Source organism: Strongylocentrotus purpuratus, unplaced genomic scaffold (assembly GCF_000002235.5).
Source record: "Strongylocentrotus purpuratus isolate Spur 01 unplaced genomic scaffold, Spur_5.0 spur5_scaffold_16, whole genome shotgun sequence".
NCBI lineage: Eukaryota > Metazoa > Echinodermata > Echinoidea > Camarodonta > Strongylocentrotidae > Strongylocentrotus > Strongylocentrotus purpuratus.
Genome location: NW_022145601.1, coordinates 170,074 through 185,758, shown reverse-complemented (window position 1 = coordinate 185,758; position 15,685 = coordinate 170,074). Strand labels below are relative to the sequence as shown.

The 15,685-nt window shown below is 37.1% G+C and overlaps 1 protein-coding gene across 2 annotated transcripts; it reads right to left on the bottom strand.

The window, feature by feature from the left end:
- Window positions 1-1,657: 1,657 nt before the first annotated feature.
- LOC591845 (arachidonate 5-lipoxygenase) lies at window positions 1,658-15,358 on the bottom strand. 2 transcript variants are annotated; one of them, XM_030986490.1, is made up of 12 exons: window positions 13,357-15,003; window positions 10,011-10,055; window positions 8,974-9,102; window positions 8,413-8,510; window positions 7,984-8,116; window positions 7,264-7,356; window positions 6,243-6,457; window positions 5,604-5,863; window positions 5,114-5,214; window positions 4,205-4,378; window positions 3,453-3,616; window positions 1,658-1,853 (listed from the first exon to the last, which is right to left on the bottom strand). In XM_030986490.1, the coding sequence occupies exons 1-12, from the start codon at window positions 13,840-13,842 to the stop codon at window positions 1,739-1,741; spliced, it is 2,013 nt and encodes a 670-aa protein (XP_030842350.1). In that variant the 5' UTR covers window positions 13,843-15,003; the 3' UTR covers window positions 1,658-1,738. The 2 variants fall into 2 exon arrangements, with proteins under 2 accessions (XP_030842350.1, XP_030842351.1); XM_030986491.1 differs by lacking the exons at window positions 7,984-8,116; window positions 8,413-8,510 and having other exon boundaries at window positions 13,357-15,358.
- Between the last annotated feature and the right edge of the window lie 327 nt (window positions 15,359-15,685).

The following is a 15,685-nucleotide window of genomic DNA, read 5'->3' as shown; positions in this document are numbered from 1 at the left end:
TGCTTGTATAATGGTTACGCTCCATTACGTTTGTGCAATGCTATTGACATGGTTTTTGAACGGCATCCAATGAATACGAGATTGGCTAACTCAATGAGTGTTGTCCTTCCCAAGCCTAGTATTGAAATTTTCAAGCATAGTTTACGTTACGAAGGCGGCAAAGTATGGAATAATTTACCCTCTAACCTACAAAATGCACAATCCATCGACTGTTTTAAAAACATGTATAAAAAAACCTATTTCAGCAAATTATGAATAATATCATCGTTGTTTTTGCTCTTTTTGCTTTAAGTTTAATTTGGTACTTCATGATATAAGTTCATTTTGTAGTGTGATAGAGTTTTGATTTTGAATAGATTAGTTGATTACTTGATTCCATTATTGTGTTTTTATATATTTAATTAAATATCATGTATTTTTGACTTGGTTTTTACTCAAGATTATGGTCACTATATATTTTTATCATGACTTCATGAGTATTTTAACAATTCTCATTATATATGTATGATTATTCTGTTTTGATGTTTTAGTGTAAGCTTTTAATATTCAGGACCAGGATGTAAACCAGTCCTTTCTGATCTTGTTATCCTGATGAAATATGTTCAAATAAATAAATAAATAAATAAATAAATAAATAAGGGACCAGTATGTGTGTTGAACGTGCTAAATTAAGTAATAATGCGCATATTCATTATTATTATTACATGAACAAACAAAATTAATGTTTTATCCGGTTTTATCACTACGCGTCGCGATGTGTTTTAAATAATTTCCTGAAATAATGTTTGAATCAATATCGTTAATAAAAAAAATATATAGGTCGCAAACATTTCTTATTTACAAAATCGTATTCTAAAAATAAATATACAGGTTTATACATTGACGTAAAAATGAAAACAGCTTTTTACAATTATTGTGGAGTAATATACCCTTTTAAAGGGTGAAGTGTATCCATTAACACTTTGCTAGGTTGAAGGCTAACGATCTATCAATACAAAAATGTTGTGTAAGGGCACAGACCAGTGGCTCCCCTTAATCAACCGGTAGCCTGCCATACATGCAAAGGGCCATCTTAACCTCAACGGCAACTAGGAGGCACCCTCTGAGAAACCTATAAGAACCATCTGTATCAAGTAAGACAACGATTGATTCAACACACAGATGCATTGCTGGTTCCATTCCCTGCCATTGTGTCCATGGCGCCTTTCAGGCATGTCAACACCAACATGTAGTCTGAGACATGCTGTGACATATATTGAGATCCGTCTTTATAATTATTGATCGAACAGGGGCGGATTCAGGAATTTCTTCGGGGGGGGGGGGGGCACACGGGGGTAAGAGGACATTATATTAATTTGTTTTGGTCCCAAAAAAGCGGGGGTGGGGGGGGGGGGGGTGTAAGAGGACATATTTGTTTTGGTCCCCCAAAAATCGCAACGACTCAGCCAGCCGCTGAATAAGCGGGGGGGGGGGGGGGGGGTAATGCGCACTAATTATTATCATTATTATTTTTGGGGCTGGGGGCACGAACCCCCTGGATCCGTCCCTGTCGAAGTGTATAAAACCTCAGATAACAAACGCAATGTCTACGTGACGTACCTACCAAGAACATTAACATGTCCTGTAGTTAGGAAGATATATATATATATATATATATATATATATATATATATATAATTATGTTATGCAGTTTGGATCAATGCAAAGCAAGAACAGGCCAACATGGACTATTGAAGAGCTAAATACTGATGGAGTTCGGAATATCTTTCGGATGAAGATAGGTGTACTTGACCTCTCGCGTTTCGTTCCGTTTATCGATAATTCGTCCAACCTCCTCAAGATCTTTGCGGAATCTGCACAAGAAAACAAACAAAACGAATATTAATTTTAAAAAAGGAAGAAGGAGAAAAATGAAGAAGCACAAGGATAAGAAGCAATAGAATAAGAAGAATCCAGGGGCGGATCTACGGGGGTTCGGGGTTTAACCCCCCCCCCCTCCCTGGTCTGCCAAGTGAAAATGTGATGTGCATATAGAAAAACGCCATCATCTGTCCAGACTTTTTATGGTCTCCATTGTGTTAGTAGATGCCAAGAAAACATCACTTACGTTGATTCAAAATAGCGAGAGAAAAAAGAAAATCGCCTCGCCTCTTCGGGGCTCGTGGACGATGCTCCACAGGGTGTTCAAAAGAGCCACATAAAAGGGGGAGGGGGGGGGGGTGTGGATGCAGATATTGACGATAACGGTCAAAAAGCTATTGTTTTTGTTGTGTTAATTATTCATGAGTCTAGAGTACTTTGCATTTACCCACCATAACGTTGTTTACATTTTGAGCAATGAGACGATAATTTAATATCCTACCCATTATCCAGGGGCAATGGATGGTCTTACAAAGTGGGGGAGGGGTCAACACAAAGGGGCACATACAAAGAGAAACCTCAAAGTGAAAATATGCCATTTTTAGATATTGGTATGTACCTCTACATTGTAATTTTGTTATCAGGGATGACTACTGTTTTTCTCTCTCTTTACATGGTCCAATATATTGCTCAAGCATCATACCTTGCCTTCTGGTGTGATGGTCTGAATATATTTATTTGCGAGCGAAATAGGGCAAAGATTTTAAGATATTTGAGGTTGCAGTGCAAAAACTTCATCTTGTAAAGAGGGGATAACATTATGATGGGATTTAAAGCACAATCTGATCGTTGAAGACTGAAAAGATATTTTAATAAAAAACATAATTATATCAACTTAAAATGTGAGTGAGCGTAGCGAGCGAGCTTTGGGCGCAATTAGTTAAATCGAATTAGATATAAACGACCATTGATTTTTTTTTTTTTGGGGGGGGGGGGAGGGGGCAACAGTACGCCAGTGACACCGGGGAATATACCCCATCAAAATGTGGCAAAACAGAAATAAGGATATACAGAAAGAAAAGGAGAATAACAGAAACGAAAGGTGAGGAAATAAAAGAAGGCACTATATTTTGTTCAGACTTCCACGCTGATTGTAACAAATAAAAGCGATACAAAAGGAACATCATTACAAATACAATAATAATCTTTGTCCATTTTCAGTAGTCAGACTTTGCGTCCCCGTTAGAACTTGATGTACATTGCAAAAGACTACGTATAAGTGGGTTAAAATCAAAACTGTCATTAACGCATTAAACGACTAAGACTGGTGCCGCCCGCCCGCCCCCCCCCCCATACAGACATGATGTAAATGCCCTTCAATTATCAGACACACGTCCCGCCATTATCAAGGACTGTGATTATCAACGGTAATTATCAACTTATGTAACAATGTTTGTTTACCGATATGTCACAACATGTACTTTGTTCAAATCTAGTGTTTTGTTCTTGCTCAAGAATGATTGAATACATTTTTTCTTTGGAAATAAAAAAGGCGTGTAATTATGATAAAGAAGTCGAGCAAAAAGACTTACTTTGCGAGGGCTTGAAGTCCATCCGGATCATATATGTACTGAACCTCGAAGTCCCCGAGTGAGTTGGTGCCCTTACTACTCAAGATCTTAGTTAGCACGATGGCATCCAAGGTTTCCTCTTTACCAGGCAGCTGAGCGATGATATCCTTCTCAGTCAGTGGAGTCTAGGATAGTAAACGGAAGAATCAGCAGAATTCGTTAAGGACACCACACACCTTTCCTGATTAAAACAGGGTTCCAAAAGAAGTATCAGTATCCTTGGTAAAAGTAAAGCATGAATGAGGTCCCGAATGGTCTTATAAATATTGATAGAGACATGTCATGTCATGGTCTCTCGAGCCTTTCGATGTGAGGACAGGGCAAAAAAAAAAATCAGCTATAGCAGTCGATGGTCAGCCGAGCGACCGGTACGATGTCACTACGATTCGCACTCGTTTAGTGTCTTTTATTCAACTGCAAGGCTCACATCACTCAGCATAACAATTCATCCCTCGACTAGTAATAATAAAAATATCCAATTTCTTATGTAACCCACTAACCCTACTTCCATTTTATTCAAACCAACTTGGAGCAAAGACTTACAAGAAAATAATGGTGTGCTACAGAAATACCTCATCTAATGAGGAGGCAAGGTGCATAATGGAAGAGGGTCATATTAATTACGTTGTATTCCTCTTCTCCCTTTCTCTTTCTTTTTCTCCTTTCATTTTTCCATATTTTATTTATTTACCTTTATTTCGATCCCAACATACCTTGTCAGTCGGTGGTTTACCATGTAGCCATGCCGGGTAGTTCGGGGGGTATGCATACTCATCATACTGACCAAAGTTGACGCTGGCATGAGCAACGCTACAGATGTACATAAAGTTAGTCACAGTGTCCACCACCTCTTCAACCTTCAGGAATTTACCACCGTTAGGCACTCCCTAAGTTTGAAGCGAGAGGAAAAAAAGGGGTGAAAAGGTGAAAACAAAATGTATTAGGTAAATTAAATTATATCCAGTAAATCTACCCAGACCGATGGGGTAGCTGCAGGGGTGTATGCCCACATGTACTCTCTACAAATCGCACGACAAACAAAAGAAGACAAAACTGAGAAGAAATCATCCGCTCGCAAAAAGAAGGAGAAAGAGGGAAGAAGAAGGAAAATGGATCATGGAAAGAATGATGATACCCTTTCGATCCCCAGGCGGCGAGTTTTTCATTCATAAATCCGATGCCCTTACAATATCTTGAACCCCGGATATACTGCTCAAAGTTGACAATGGTAAAATTGTCTAAACGCCACTGATCCGGACGAAAAACATTTCACATCGAGAATAGTGTATAATAATATCCTAAAGGTCTGCCGTTTAAATGGAAGGTAATTATCCCAAATATTTAGTTATAGCCTATGTCAAGTGTATGGAAGTAAAACATGTACTAGAGCATGTAATAGTGACGCGATACCTGGCCATGTCCCCTCTCCCGCAACATTCAGAAATATAAAGAAACTGTTACTGAGGTTAACTTCTTTCTTCTACTACTTTGAATATCAGCTATATGTATACAACATAAAATGCTTTATAGAATGTTGATTTACATATTGTGATAAGCGATCTGAGAACTGCTCTTTTTATAAAAGTGCTTTTTGGGGGTATCGTCGAGTGTGAATAAAATACCTTCATATTGACAGTGACTTCATCCGGGTGTGTTGCCTTGCCGCCAAGGACCCGCCCCCATTCTTGGAGCTCAGGATCGGCTACCACCTGCTCGGCAGAATCTAAAATGATGAAAAATAAAAAGTAATTTAAGGATGATTAAAAGAAAGAGATTGGATGTAGAATTATCCTTTATTATTTGCGATTAGAATCTTGCGTTTTGTTCAGCCTGAAATGTTTTTTAAATTGTGTTTTTAAATTGTATTAATTACTTTTCTTTAAAGTGAAATACATGAAAAAGACGCCAACAAATGTGATAGCCTGGGAGTATTTTTGGCCCGGGGTCCTGGATCCGCCACTTTCGGTATATCCTAATTCCTACCCATAAATTCCTACATTGAGTCAGCCATATTGGCCTATTTTACGAGATAATTTGTAACGTTATGATTTCAACGAGATCCTTTCAAAAGGACACACGACTAATTTTCGACACATTTGCAATTTTGCATACCATAATACTGGGATATGATGACTCTACAATAGTCATTGATAGCTTTCCACAGCAACAAGGCATCATCCCGGTAGTGATAGTTGGGAAGGACTTCCGGGTCTAAGACACCTCTGTCTTCAAGGTCACCGATGAGGGAGCCCTGTACGTCTAATCTCCAGTTGCACCACGTCCGTTTGATGATCTCAAACATCCCTGTTCGTCCAATCACCATCGTCTTGTCTACATAACCACCAGGACTGACCAGTTGGCCAATAGCTCTACTGAAGATCATCAAGAATATCAAAGAGTACATTGTTAACTTTCATCAATACAGTATCTGAGGACAGTGGAAATCTTTTAGGTTCAGTCACTGTTCCATTAAATTAAGTATTCTGATTGCAGCGACACGTAGGCCTACGTGACTATATTCATCCTAAATCTTAGACCAAAATGTCTTCAAATTTTGATCTCTTGAACCTTTCCGACTTCTTTGACTGAACGAACGCTATTTTATATCTGATAAAATGCCCAACTTGTGTGACGGTCTAATATAAAGACCGAAATCTCATCGGTTTCGGAAACTTTATGGTCGAAGCTCCGGCTCGACAGAGGTAGAATTCCTCTGTCATAGCGAAATACATTTTTAGCCTATACACTTACTTATTGATAGCAATAAGATAGAGAAAATGTGGCGCTAGGAGTCTGAAGACTGGATGAGACGGGGAGAGGCACTGATGAGTAGCAACTACGATGGCTTCCCCTACTACATGTGTGAAACCAAGATGAGAAGCAGACTCATGCACCGCACTGTCAGCATTGTTAAAGTACATCTTGGCGAGTAACCAGGTATACTCTGGGTCTGTAGGGTAAAACACCTGTCAAGAGAACAAGAAAGGTGGAAGCCATTAAAGAATTATGTGGATCCATGCATGCATTGGTCTGTATCACTTCAATAATATTGATCAACTGAAATCAAAGGGAAATGAGGATATTTGGGTATAGGGAATGTTACGCTAATGACCTGATCAAGGTCATAGCAAAAGAAATTAAACCTTTGACAACAATAATATTGAGGAATAAATTAATATATTTCGATTGGGTCACTGAATCTGTTATAAACTGACAGATCACTATTGATGATGATATTAAAGCCCCACTGCACTACTTATAGCTATTTGTGCCCTCTATATAGCAAATAATGCCTAATCAGTGACCATGCATTGCGCCCCCCCCCTCCCCACGGTCTCCCTTTTCTTATGTTAATTGAAAGCTGATTTGATGAGATAACCACTTGTCAGTGACCATGCAGGGAGGTCTTATTCCTCCTGGCCAAACTAGTGCAAATAGGCTTTAAAACAACGTCAACGATTGACGAAGAAAAAAAAGGTTGCGGATACTTTATAAAGAGAAAGTGATAATAATGTTCTAAAGACGGAAATGATCAAGAAAACGAGAGGAATAATCAGAACAAAAAGGAAGAGAAAGAAGATCAAAGACGGTTGATCGACCGTTGAGGCGAGAATGAAAGTGAATAAGAAGATTTGTGGGGGGAAAAAAAAATCTAAGTTGGAAAATAAAAAGACGACGAAGTGAGGAGAAAGAAGACGAGAGAAGAAAAGGAAAATGAAAACCACGAAAGCAGAATAAAAAGAAGACAATTTAAGATTGTTTCTTTACTTACTGGATTGTCTGCTGGATCTGGGAAGAGTTGAATGGCTACAGGCATCAGGCAGTTAGCATCGTTGAGATAGAAGAGAGCTGTCGGTGCACATATCTGTTTTAAAAATATTTACAAAATTGCGTTATGATAGTAAAATTTTAGTTTTGATAGGCTATTAGATCAGTGTTAAGATTTAAAAACGATCAGGGTCCTGTACATGTGCATGATGTACCACAACATTTATCCGTCACGAGTTAATAAGTTTATTTATTTCGACACATTGAATCTGCTTTCAAATGCTCTTTATCAAGACCTTGGCCTTTAACGTAAGTTATGATCGTTTTCATAATGAATGGTTCATACCTTGAGAGCTAGAATAATGTTACATGTGACTTATAGAGTTAACTCACTTCTTGCTCTCAGCAGACGTTTAATTATTCCGTTGAAACAATTATTTTCATAATCATTTTGTTGTTGTTTGGGAGGATTGTTTTACTTTTTAAAATCTTTTTGCTCTTAATGATGTTTGAGGGTATGAAGATCGTGTCAAAGGTGGATTCGGGTATATCTAAAGGATCAAGGAAAGAACTGGCAAAAAGTAGCTTTATTCCTATACCACCAAACGTTTCTTTTTGTTCTCATTTAAAATATTTCCCTTACTAAACTTTGATATCTTTTTCTACAAATTTCAGTAGCTTCTTATCTTACATATTATTTAGAACTATTTTCACAATTATGTACCGTTCGGCCGTATGAACATGAAAGATCCTTCAAGAATTCGTAGTCTATGATGAACAGTCGTTTGTATACCAAAGCCTCCTCAATTGTCATGTTTCCAAGAAGCGGCTGCAGAGCTTTGTCGGTTACTGCAAATCTGTGAGGCAACGATTAGAATATTAGAATACACCAAAATAAGAATCAAATGAATGATAACATGTCCAATACTACTGGTATAACGAGATTTTGATGATGCGTTTAGAAAGAAAAAGAAAACATTGTCTAGACTTATTGTTATTTAATATCAGTAGCAAATGGGTTGCTTGTAAGATGAGATTCATCCCCTGATTTCGAGATTTAAAGACCTACCATTAATGTTTTATGTTGCGGGAGTTTTATTTTTCGCTTTTATCAGAACCATAAAGCCATATTCTTTATAGCAGCTCTACATACCTCTGTGGAATCTCTGTACAAAGACGAATCATTCCCGGATTGCAGCCGGCTAGTCGCTGATATCCGAAATTCTTATCCGTTTTCCAGTTGTAATATTTCTATTTTCAATAAAATTTGAGGAACAATTTAGATATTGTTTATATATTTGTATACGGTAATGCAATATTCTGTTTACTTACATCTTTATAAGTTATAGGCACGATCCTATTCTTAACGACTCTCGTAACTTGATGTAACTTACGTTGCATTTGTTAACATACCTGCTCCTAACTCCTGTCTAAAGATTAAGTATAATGAATGAGGAAAATGTACTCCCTTCCGTTCACTTTGTTGTACAATGCACATGTTTCTATGGGATTTCGAAGTAGAAACCATTCACTCTGATAGTGTTACACTGGTAGCGAATATTTGCTTCATTGTTACAGTAGTAGGCTTCCTCAGACAAAACCAAATTTCGCATAAAGTTTATTCTCTGTGCGTATTTATGAATATGTATATAAATGCATGTCGTGACGACACTGAATGAAGGAATGTTTAGTAGAATAGTTTATATGAGCCTACCTCAGGTATAGGAAGGAGTGGTGGTTTATAAATCTTTGTGATGTCTTCGAGTGACTTCCACTTCCCTGTCAGAACCTGTGTCATCTTTGCTTTCAACGTCAGTGTTACCATGTTCTTGCCAAGGTCCCACTAAAGAAATCACACAAACAAAATAAACATCAATACAGGTGATGAAAATGAGTACCTGGCAGGAATTAATTCCTTGAAATGCTAGAGCGCCGTAATGGTAGCCGTGCTAAAGCCAGGGTAATAATCGGGAGCGCCAAGAGTGTCACATCTGACAGACATGAGCGCTATATAAGAATCCACTATTATTATTATCAACAATGCAAGATCGATGTTACCATGTAACTGGTTCCATGATCTTGCCAGGGCTAGTCCCACTGTAGTAACCATAACAACGAAAATAAGTACTACTGTTAATGGTTGTACTATGTCTTTCCGGAAAGAAAATTAACGTAATGATAACATAATAATGGTTAAATGTGACAACTTGAAATTGATTAATGCAATTATACAAAATATCTTTTCATGAATAGTAATAACTCTGCGATGCATATTAAGTCATGCAAATCTTCGAGACAGTACAGCAGAAAATGTTTACAAAACACCAGACATCATCTGATAAATATCACGCAAATTATCATTTCAGAAGTTGTGATCATGCGCTTAATAGAAACAGACAATCGTCACCAATAAGATAAAGAAATTAATGCCAGCAAGGTACTAAAAATATAAGCAATGTTCATACCAGTGAAAAGGTTTGAATACAAAGTTAGGCATTTATATCAATACTTGTAGCCATATTTATATCTATTCATTGTAGTTGTACCTTTCCATTTCATTTGCTCAGTATTTCATGATCATAATCAGTTACAATATCACTGATTGAAATATGTGTCCATTCTATATGAACCATTCTACCTCTTAAAGTATATTCTTAGAGAAATTTGAAAAGAGAAGAAAAAAATGGTATCTCAGCTGTAGAAACAAATAAAGTCTGTTTAAAAGTAAGAAGAGGAAATAATTGCACTTACCAAATAGTCGTTAGAGAAGGACTCGTCTTTGGGGAACGATTTTACCTTATTGAATAAGAACAAAACAATATCATTGGTTTCATAATGTGTAAATAAAATTAGCTACATTCAAATTACACATATCCATTCTAGACTCCTATAAACTATCTCTATTTCCCTCTTTTCTAAGTGCATAGGGACTTTCTTTGTGTTAGTGATATTCGCTATACAAATAACGTTCATTATTATTATTATTATTATAATTGATCAGTAGCTTTAAACTTCCTTCCTTTTTACTACACTTGGGTTGAGTGAGAGTGGCAAATAATTCATAATTCAATGTCTTCCCTATAAGCACACTCGAACTAGGTGTCTATCAAGTAGAAATTACATCAAATAGTCTGTCATTAAATAAGAGACGGTGATCATTACATAGTACATAAAACAGATATGACAAGTAAATGCATTATTTATGGCGGATAGATGCATTTATTGCAATGTGCACTGTGAAAGACCAGACGATCATGGGGAGATCGAGCATTTGCCTCAGCAGCTCCCCGATTATGGAACAGTCTCCCTAACTGTAAATCAGTAGATAATTTCAAGGCCAGTCTGAAAACTTATCTAATTGCCAACTTTAACTAAAATCGTCTTTTTTTTAACCATGTATAATGTAATGTAAGCAAAATTGTATTTAAGCATATTATGTAGCTCATTGTAAGCGCCTTGAGCACCCTCTGGGTGGATATGTAGCGAGTTATAGATGTCTGTATTATTATTATTGTTATCATTATATCATCATCAATGTTATTATTATTATTGATATTGTTATCATTATTATTATTATTGTTGTTATTACTATTATTATCATTATTATTATTATCATCATTCGAATTATTGTTATTGTTATCACGTAGTCCGGTGGTAATACATGTAGATTGAATCCCTCTCATTTTATCGGATTCACTTTGTCATACTTCTAGAGATCATCATCAACATCATCATTATACATGTATTATCTGTGATAAAATCAATAAGGATACGTTGCATGATACGATTTTAACCAAAATATTGTCTTCAACCTCCAAAGATTTTTCTTGTGACAAAGATATCAAAGCTATCGTGCATGTAATATATTAATGCTACATTAATGTTACATGCACTATATAGCTACTATACCTGTAGCTACACTATGTAGACTGTAATATCATTTGAGGAAAAAAACATGAACCTACAAACATTCTGAGGTGTGATTAAATCCTTCTTTGTAAGGTTTACAGCGGAATATTGTCGGGGCCTACATTGAGGGAGCGAGGACAATTACGAAGAAAAGTAATGGCATGATGATGAGGCTACTTAAGTCGATACTACCATTCTTTTGAAAGTTATTTTGACTTCCCTTATTTTGCATCTCTATGGTTTCAGAGCATTTTAATCCCTTTCAATTGATCATTAAACGATTAACTCAATTATTCTAGAGCGCTTGTCTTAATCCGATAATACTTCGAAAGTACCGAGCAAGCATTTCACCTTTTCTCTTCCGTATCGAAAGTGTATTTGAAGGAGGAGAAGATCTAGATTATCAAAAGAGTAGTAGACTAAATATGAAGATGATAGACATACTATTGGATGATCATGTGGAATTTATCACATATACCAATGTATTTAATGTAATTTACGTCATAAAGCAACACGTTCCACACTATTATTGATAAACACATTTCACCTTGTTGATCTCTGACATTGCTTCTTATAAAGCGCACATGTCCGTCATCCATTGATTTATAAAAGTAGATTATTACTTTTACTGCAACTACAACGATAATAGTGATGATGATGATAATTATATCAATAATAACTATTTTTATAAAAACAATAATGTTAATAATAAAAATAATAACAATACAAACATACTGTAATATAATAATAACAATAATAATTATTGTAATAATTATAATAGTAAAGATGATGATAATAATGATGATATTAATAATACTAATAAAAAGATAATAATACTAACAGAGATAACAATAATTGAGGGATAACAAAAATTCTCGACTCTGCGTGTCCACACACAAAACAATTTATTTCGAAACTCTATAACGAAACGTCGTATAAAGAATCATCGTATAACATTTAGAGTGTCCACACACAAAAAACGTCGTATAAATAATCATCGTATAAATTCCAGGATGTCCACACACAGAAGAAAGTAATCCTGAAACTCTTCAGCGAAATGTCGTATAGCTAGGTGCCCAGTTTACTACTGCGGTCATGAAATGGAAGCGGAAATGAGAGGTCAGGGCCCCGTCTTACAAAGAGTTACGATCGATCCAAATCAATCGTAAGTCCTCCAATCAATCGCAAGTTTGCAGTCTCCTATTTCTTATGTACATAGTTACGATTGATATCAATCGCAAATAAGTTACGATTGATATCAACTCTTTGTAAGACGGGGCCCTGGTCTCCTTTCGCTCGAGGTCACGTTAAGCCCCGCCCAGTTAGTTACACTAGTTACATTCCCCCTGTCCACACAGGGGCGGATCCAGGAATTTCTTGTCGGGGGGGGGGGGGCACACGCTGGGAGGGGAACATATATATATTAATTTGACATTTTGCTCCGTTGGGGGGGGGGGGGGGGGGCACGCCCCTATTTTTCAGTACATTTTGGGCGAATTTAGGGCTGATTTTAACATATTTTTTTGGCCACTGCCACACACAACATTTTCCGTGATTAGGCGTGATTAGGCATAATTCTTTATTGAGTTCTAGTTCGAAACGATGCCCAAACCTGCTTTTCGTTAGACTAGTTTCGTTATACGACGTATCGTTAGTGAGCGTCCACACACACAATTTCATCGTAAAACTATCGCGAAACGGTTTAGCTAATCACGCCTAATCACGGAAAAATGTTGTGTGTGGACAGGGGGAGGGGGGGGGGGGGTAGTAGAATTTATTCGTACGATGTTCGTGTTTACTCTATCCGTTTTTTTCCTTGAGCGTTACTGTTTACTAGCAACCTTTGTGTCAATGCATGAGATATGTGGCGTTAGGTATTTTGGCGACAATAGTCACAACTGAATAAGCCAAAACAGAAGAAAAGGAACCATCCAACCATCAAATCTGATTCCTCTTTCTCTATGTGCAAAGAAGGGTTAATCAGATAGATACAGGCTTTTGAATTTAAGGATTAGGATTCACCACAAAAGAAGATAAAACATCGTATTACGTAGAAGCCTCTCGGAAGAGACTGCTTCTACTATTCATTTACAAGAGATGAAGGTAAAATCTCTGTTTACGTAAACTATCTTGAAGAAAACAACAACAACATGGTCTTGATATAACGTATATGTAAGAGTTGTCTTACCTGTGGAATGGCCATGTTGTGTGTCAGTTTGTACAATTCTTTCTTACTCTTCAATTCTTCTTCCCTCAAATGTAACATTTCATCCCTCTGGGGAAGAATCATATCGAAGGGTCTTAATTTGAATTTTCGGTTGGCTGGTATCCATCGATGTACAGGAAAGACATGTCTCTCTTTTGTTTTCATGTTAATCACCTCGATGACATCACAGAACCAATCATCGAACAATCCCTTTGAATCTCGCCATAGTTCAATGTGTGATAACGTCCCGAAGTCGACCACGCCAGATATCTTAAGGAAACGGTCTCTTCCACCGCTCTCGAAGTCGTCTCTGAAGAGGGAATCAAGATAGAGGTCATTTGATCGTCGACCTTCCTCATCGCAGAGGGCGATGACGACGTTAGCGTCCGTACCAGCTCCTTTACGATCACCAGTCTTTACAGTGATCGTAAATGGAACTCCAAATGTTTTAGAGATTACGACTCCCATCGTACGAGTCTGTCCAATGTCTCACCAATAAACAATTCCTTTCATCTCATAGAGTAACGCGTAAGCATGGATAATTTACCGAGAAATCAACGCAGACATGTTCAATGTACTATGTTTCTCAGAATGAAGATAAAAACAACTTAAAATGGTGAAGTTATTCCATGTAAATCTAAAATAGCAAATAGCAGTGGTCATGCAAACATGAATTTATCGTATGGTACACATGGTCTGTCCTTTACTTGCTACTTCACAAATGCTGCGAAAAACAATCACGTTCCTTCAGCTAAAAATGTTCCGATAACAGAACAACAAAAGTTATCAGAAGCATTTATTGAAAGCTAAAATGTTATTTTATTGCCAAGAAATATTTGTTGACAGTAGCCATGCACGTTTCAGACGACCAAAACACCCAAATGTTGTATCAACGAATATTCAAGCCCAAATGGTGTTAGTTGCACCGAGAAAGCAGATACTAGAAGATAGCGTGGCGCTCGTTATCAAAAAATAGAATCAAAATGGTTCTGCTCAATCGTAGCTCAAGCTCTCTGAAGTCGTGATTATTCAACGAATATCCTCATCAAATCCTCTTCGAAATGAGGGTATCACAGGGTGTCACAGAATGGCTGGACAATGGTGGAAATGGTACGATGCAGCTTAATCGTTGGAGCTTCTATTTGTCCTCTTAAAGTATTACCGCGTAATTATTTGCTTCGTAACTCCGAGACTATATAAAGATGATCGACTTTGCAAGCAGTTTCTTTAACTGTCTGCACCACTTTGTGTCACCCATCCACGTAGCATGTAACCTTCATTCGATTCTTTAGATATCCAAGCTGAAGGGTGGTTGTTGAACTTCAGATGAATCCAGACCCCGGAGCACTCAGGAAGTTCTAATTACTATCACCAACGACTATTCAAATGTATATAGCCTGATCGAGTATAAAGTAATCTTCCCCTCGTCAAGGCATTTCAGGTCTCGAGTAATATCCATTTAACCTACATGGCTTTACTAATGAAGCCACTACAAATCCACGTTACTTGCTTGCTCCATGTGGAGATATCTCTGCTTCTCTTTTATGTTCTTTGCCTACTTAAACATTTCATTTAAGAACATAACAACTCCTCGCTTCCTTACTGTATAAGATTAACATGGACAAGGGCTTTAGTAAGTGTCAGTGTTGTTTACTGTCTTCATCTTGAAGGGCCGAGATTTAGGGTACTTAATTGTTTATTGTCTTCATTCTTGAAGGGTCGAGATTTAGTCGTACTTAATTCTTGTGAACCGAAATGCACCTTTTGTCGTATATTTTAACTCGTCCATGTGTGACGAGGGAAGGTAATCTCTTAATACCGTATAGGATTATAACCTGTGCTGTGGATGTATATCCTGCTTGTATAATATAACGCGCTTCCTCTATACATTTACATAAAATGGTTTAGAACTAACTTACTTCGTTAGGCCTACAAAAAAGAAGGATGTTGTATTGCCCTATGCGACCGACCCAAAAATCTTGACATCTACGGTCGGCTTTTTTTTGGTTTTTTTTGATAACGTTAACAACAAAAAAACTTTAATAAATGGATAACATAATATAAATTAAAGCATTCACAACTGAGAAATATCAGCCCGTAGAGAGAGAAAAAAAAAATTCCTAGACGAACCGACTCATGTTTTGGCACCTAAAGGGCAATACAACATTTTTGTTAGGCCTTACGGAGATTCACTTGCTTTGTTAATGGCAAAGAAAGTTTCTTTGTATATTGAAGTTCCCAGATCGGGATAATGTAACGGATACAAATTGTGCCTTTAAATGCGCATGAGAACGACCACGCACAAGACTCG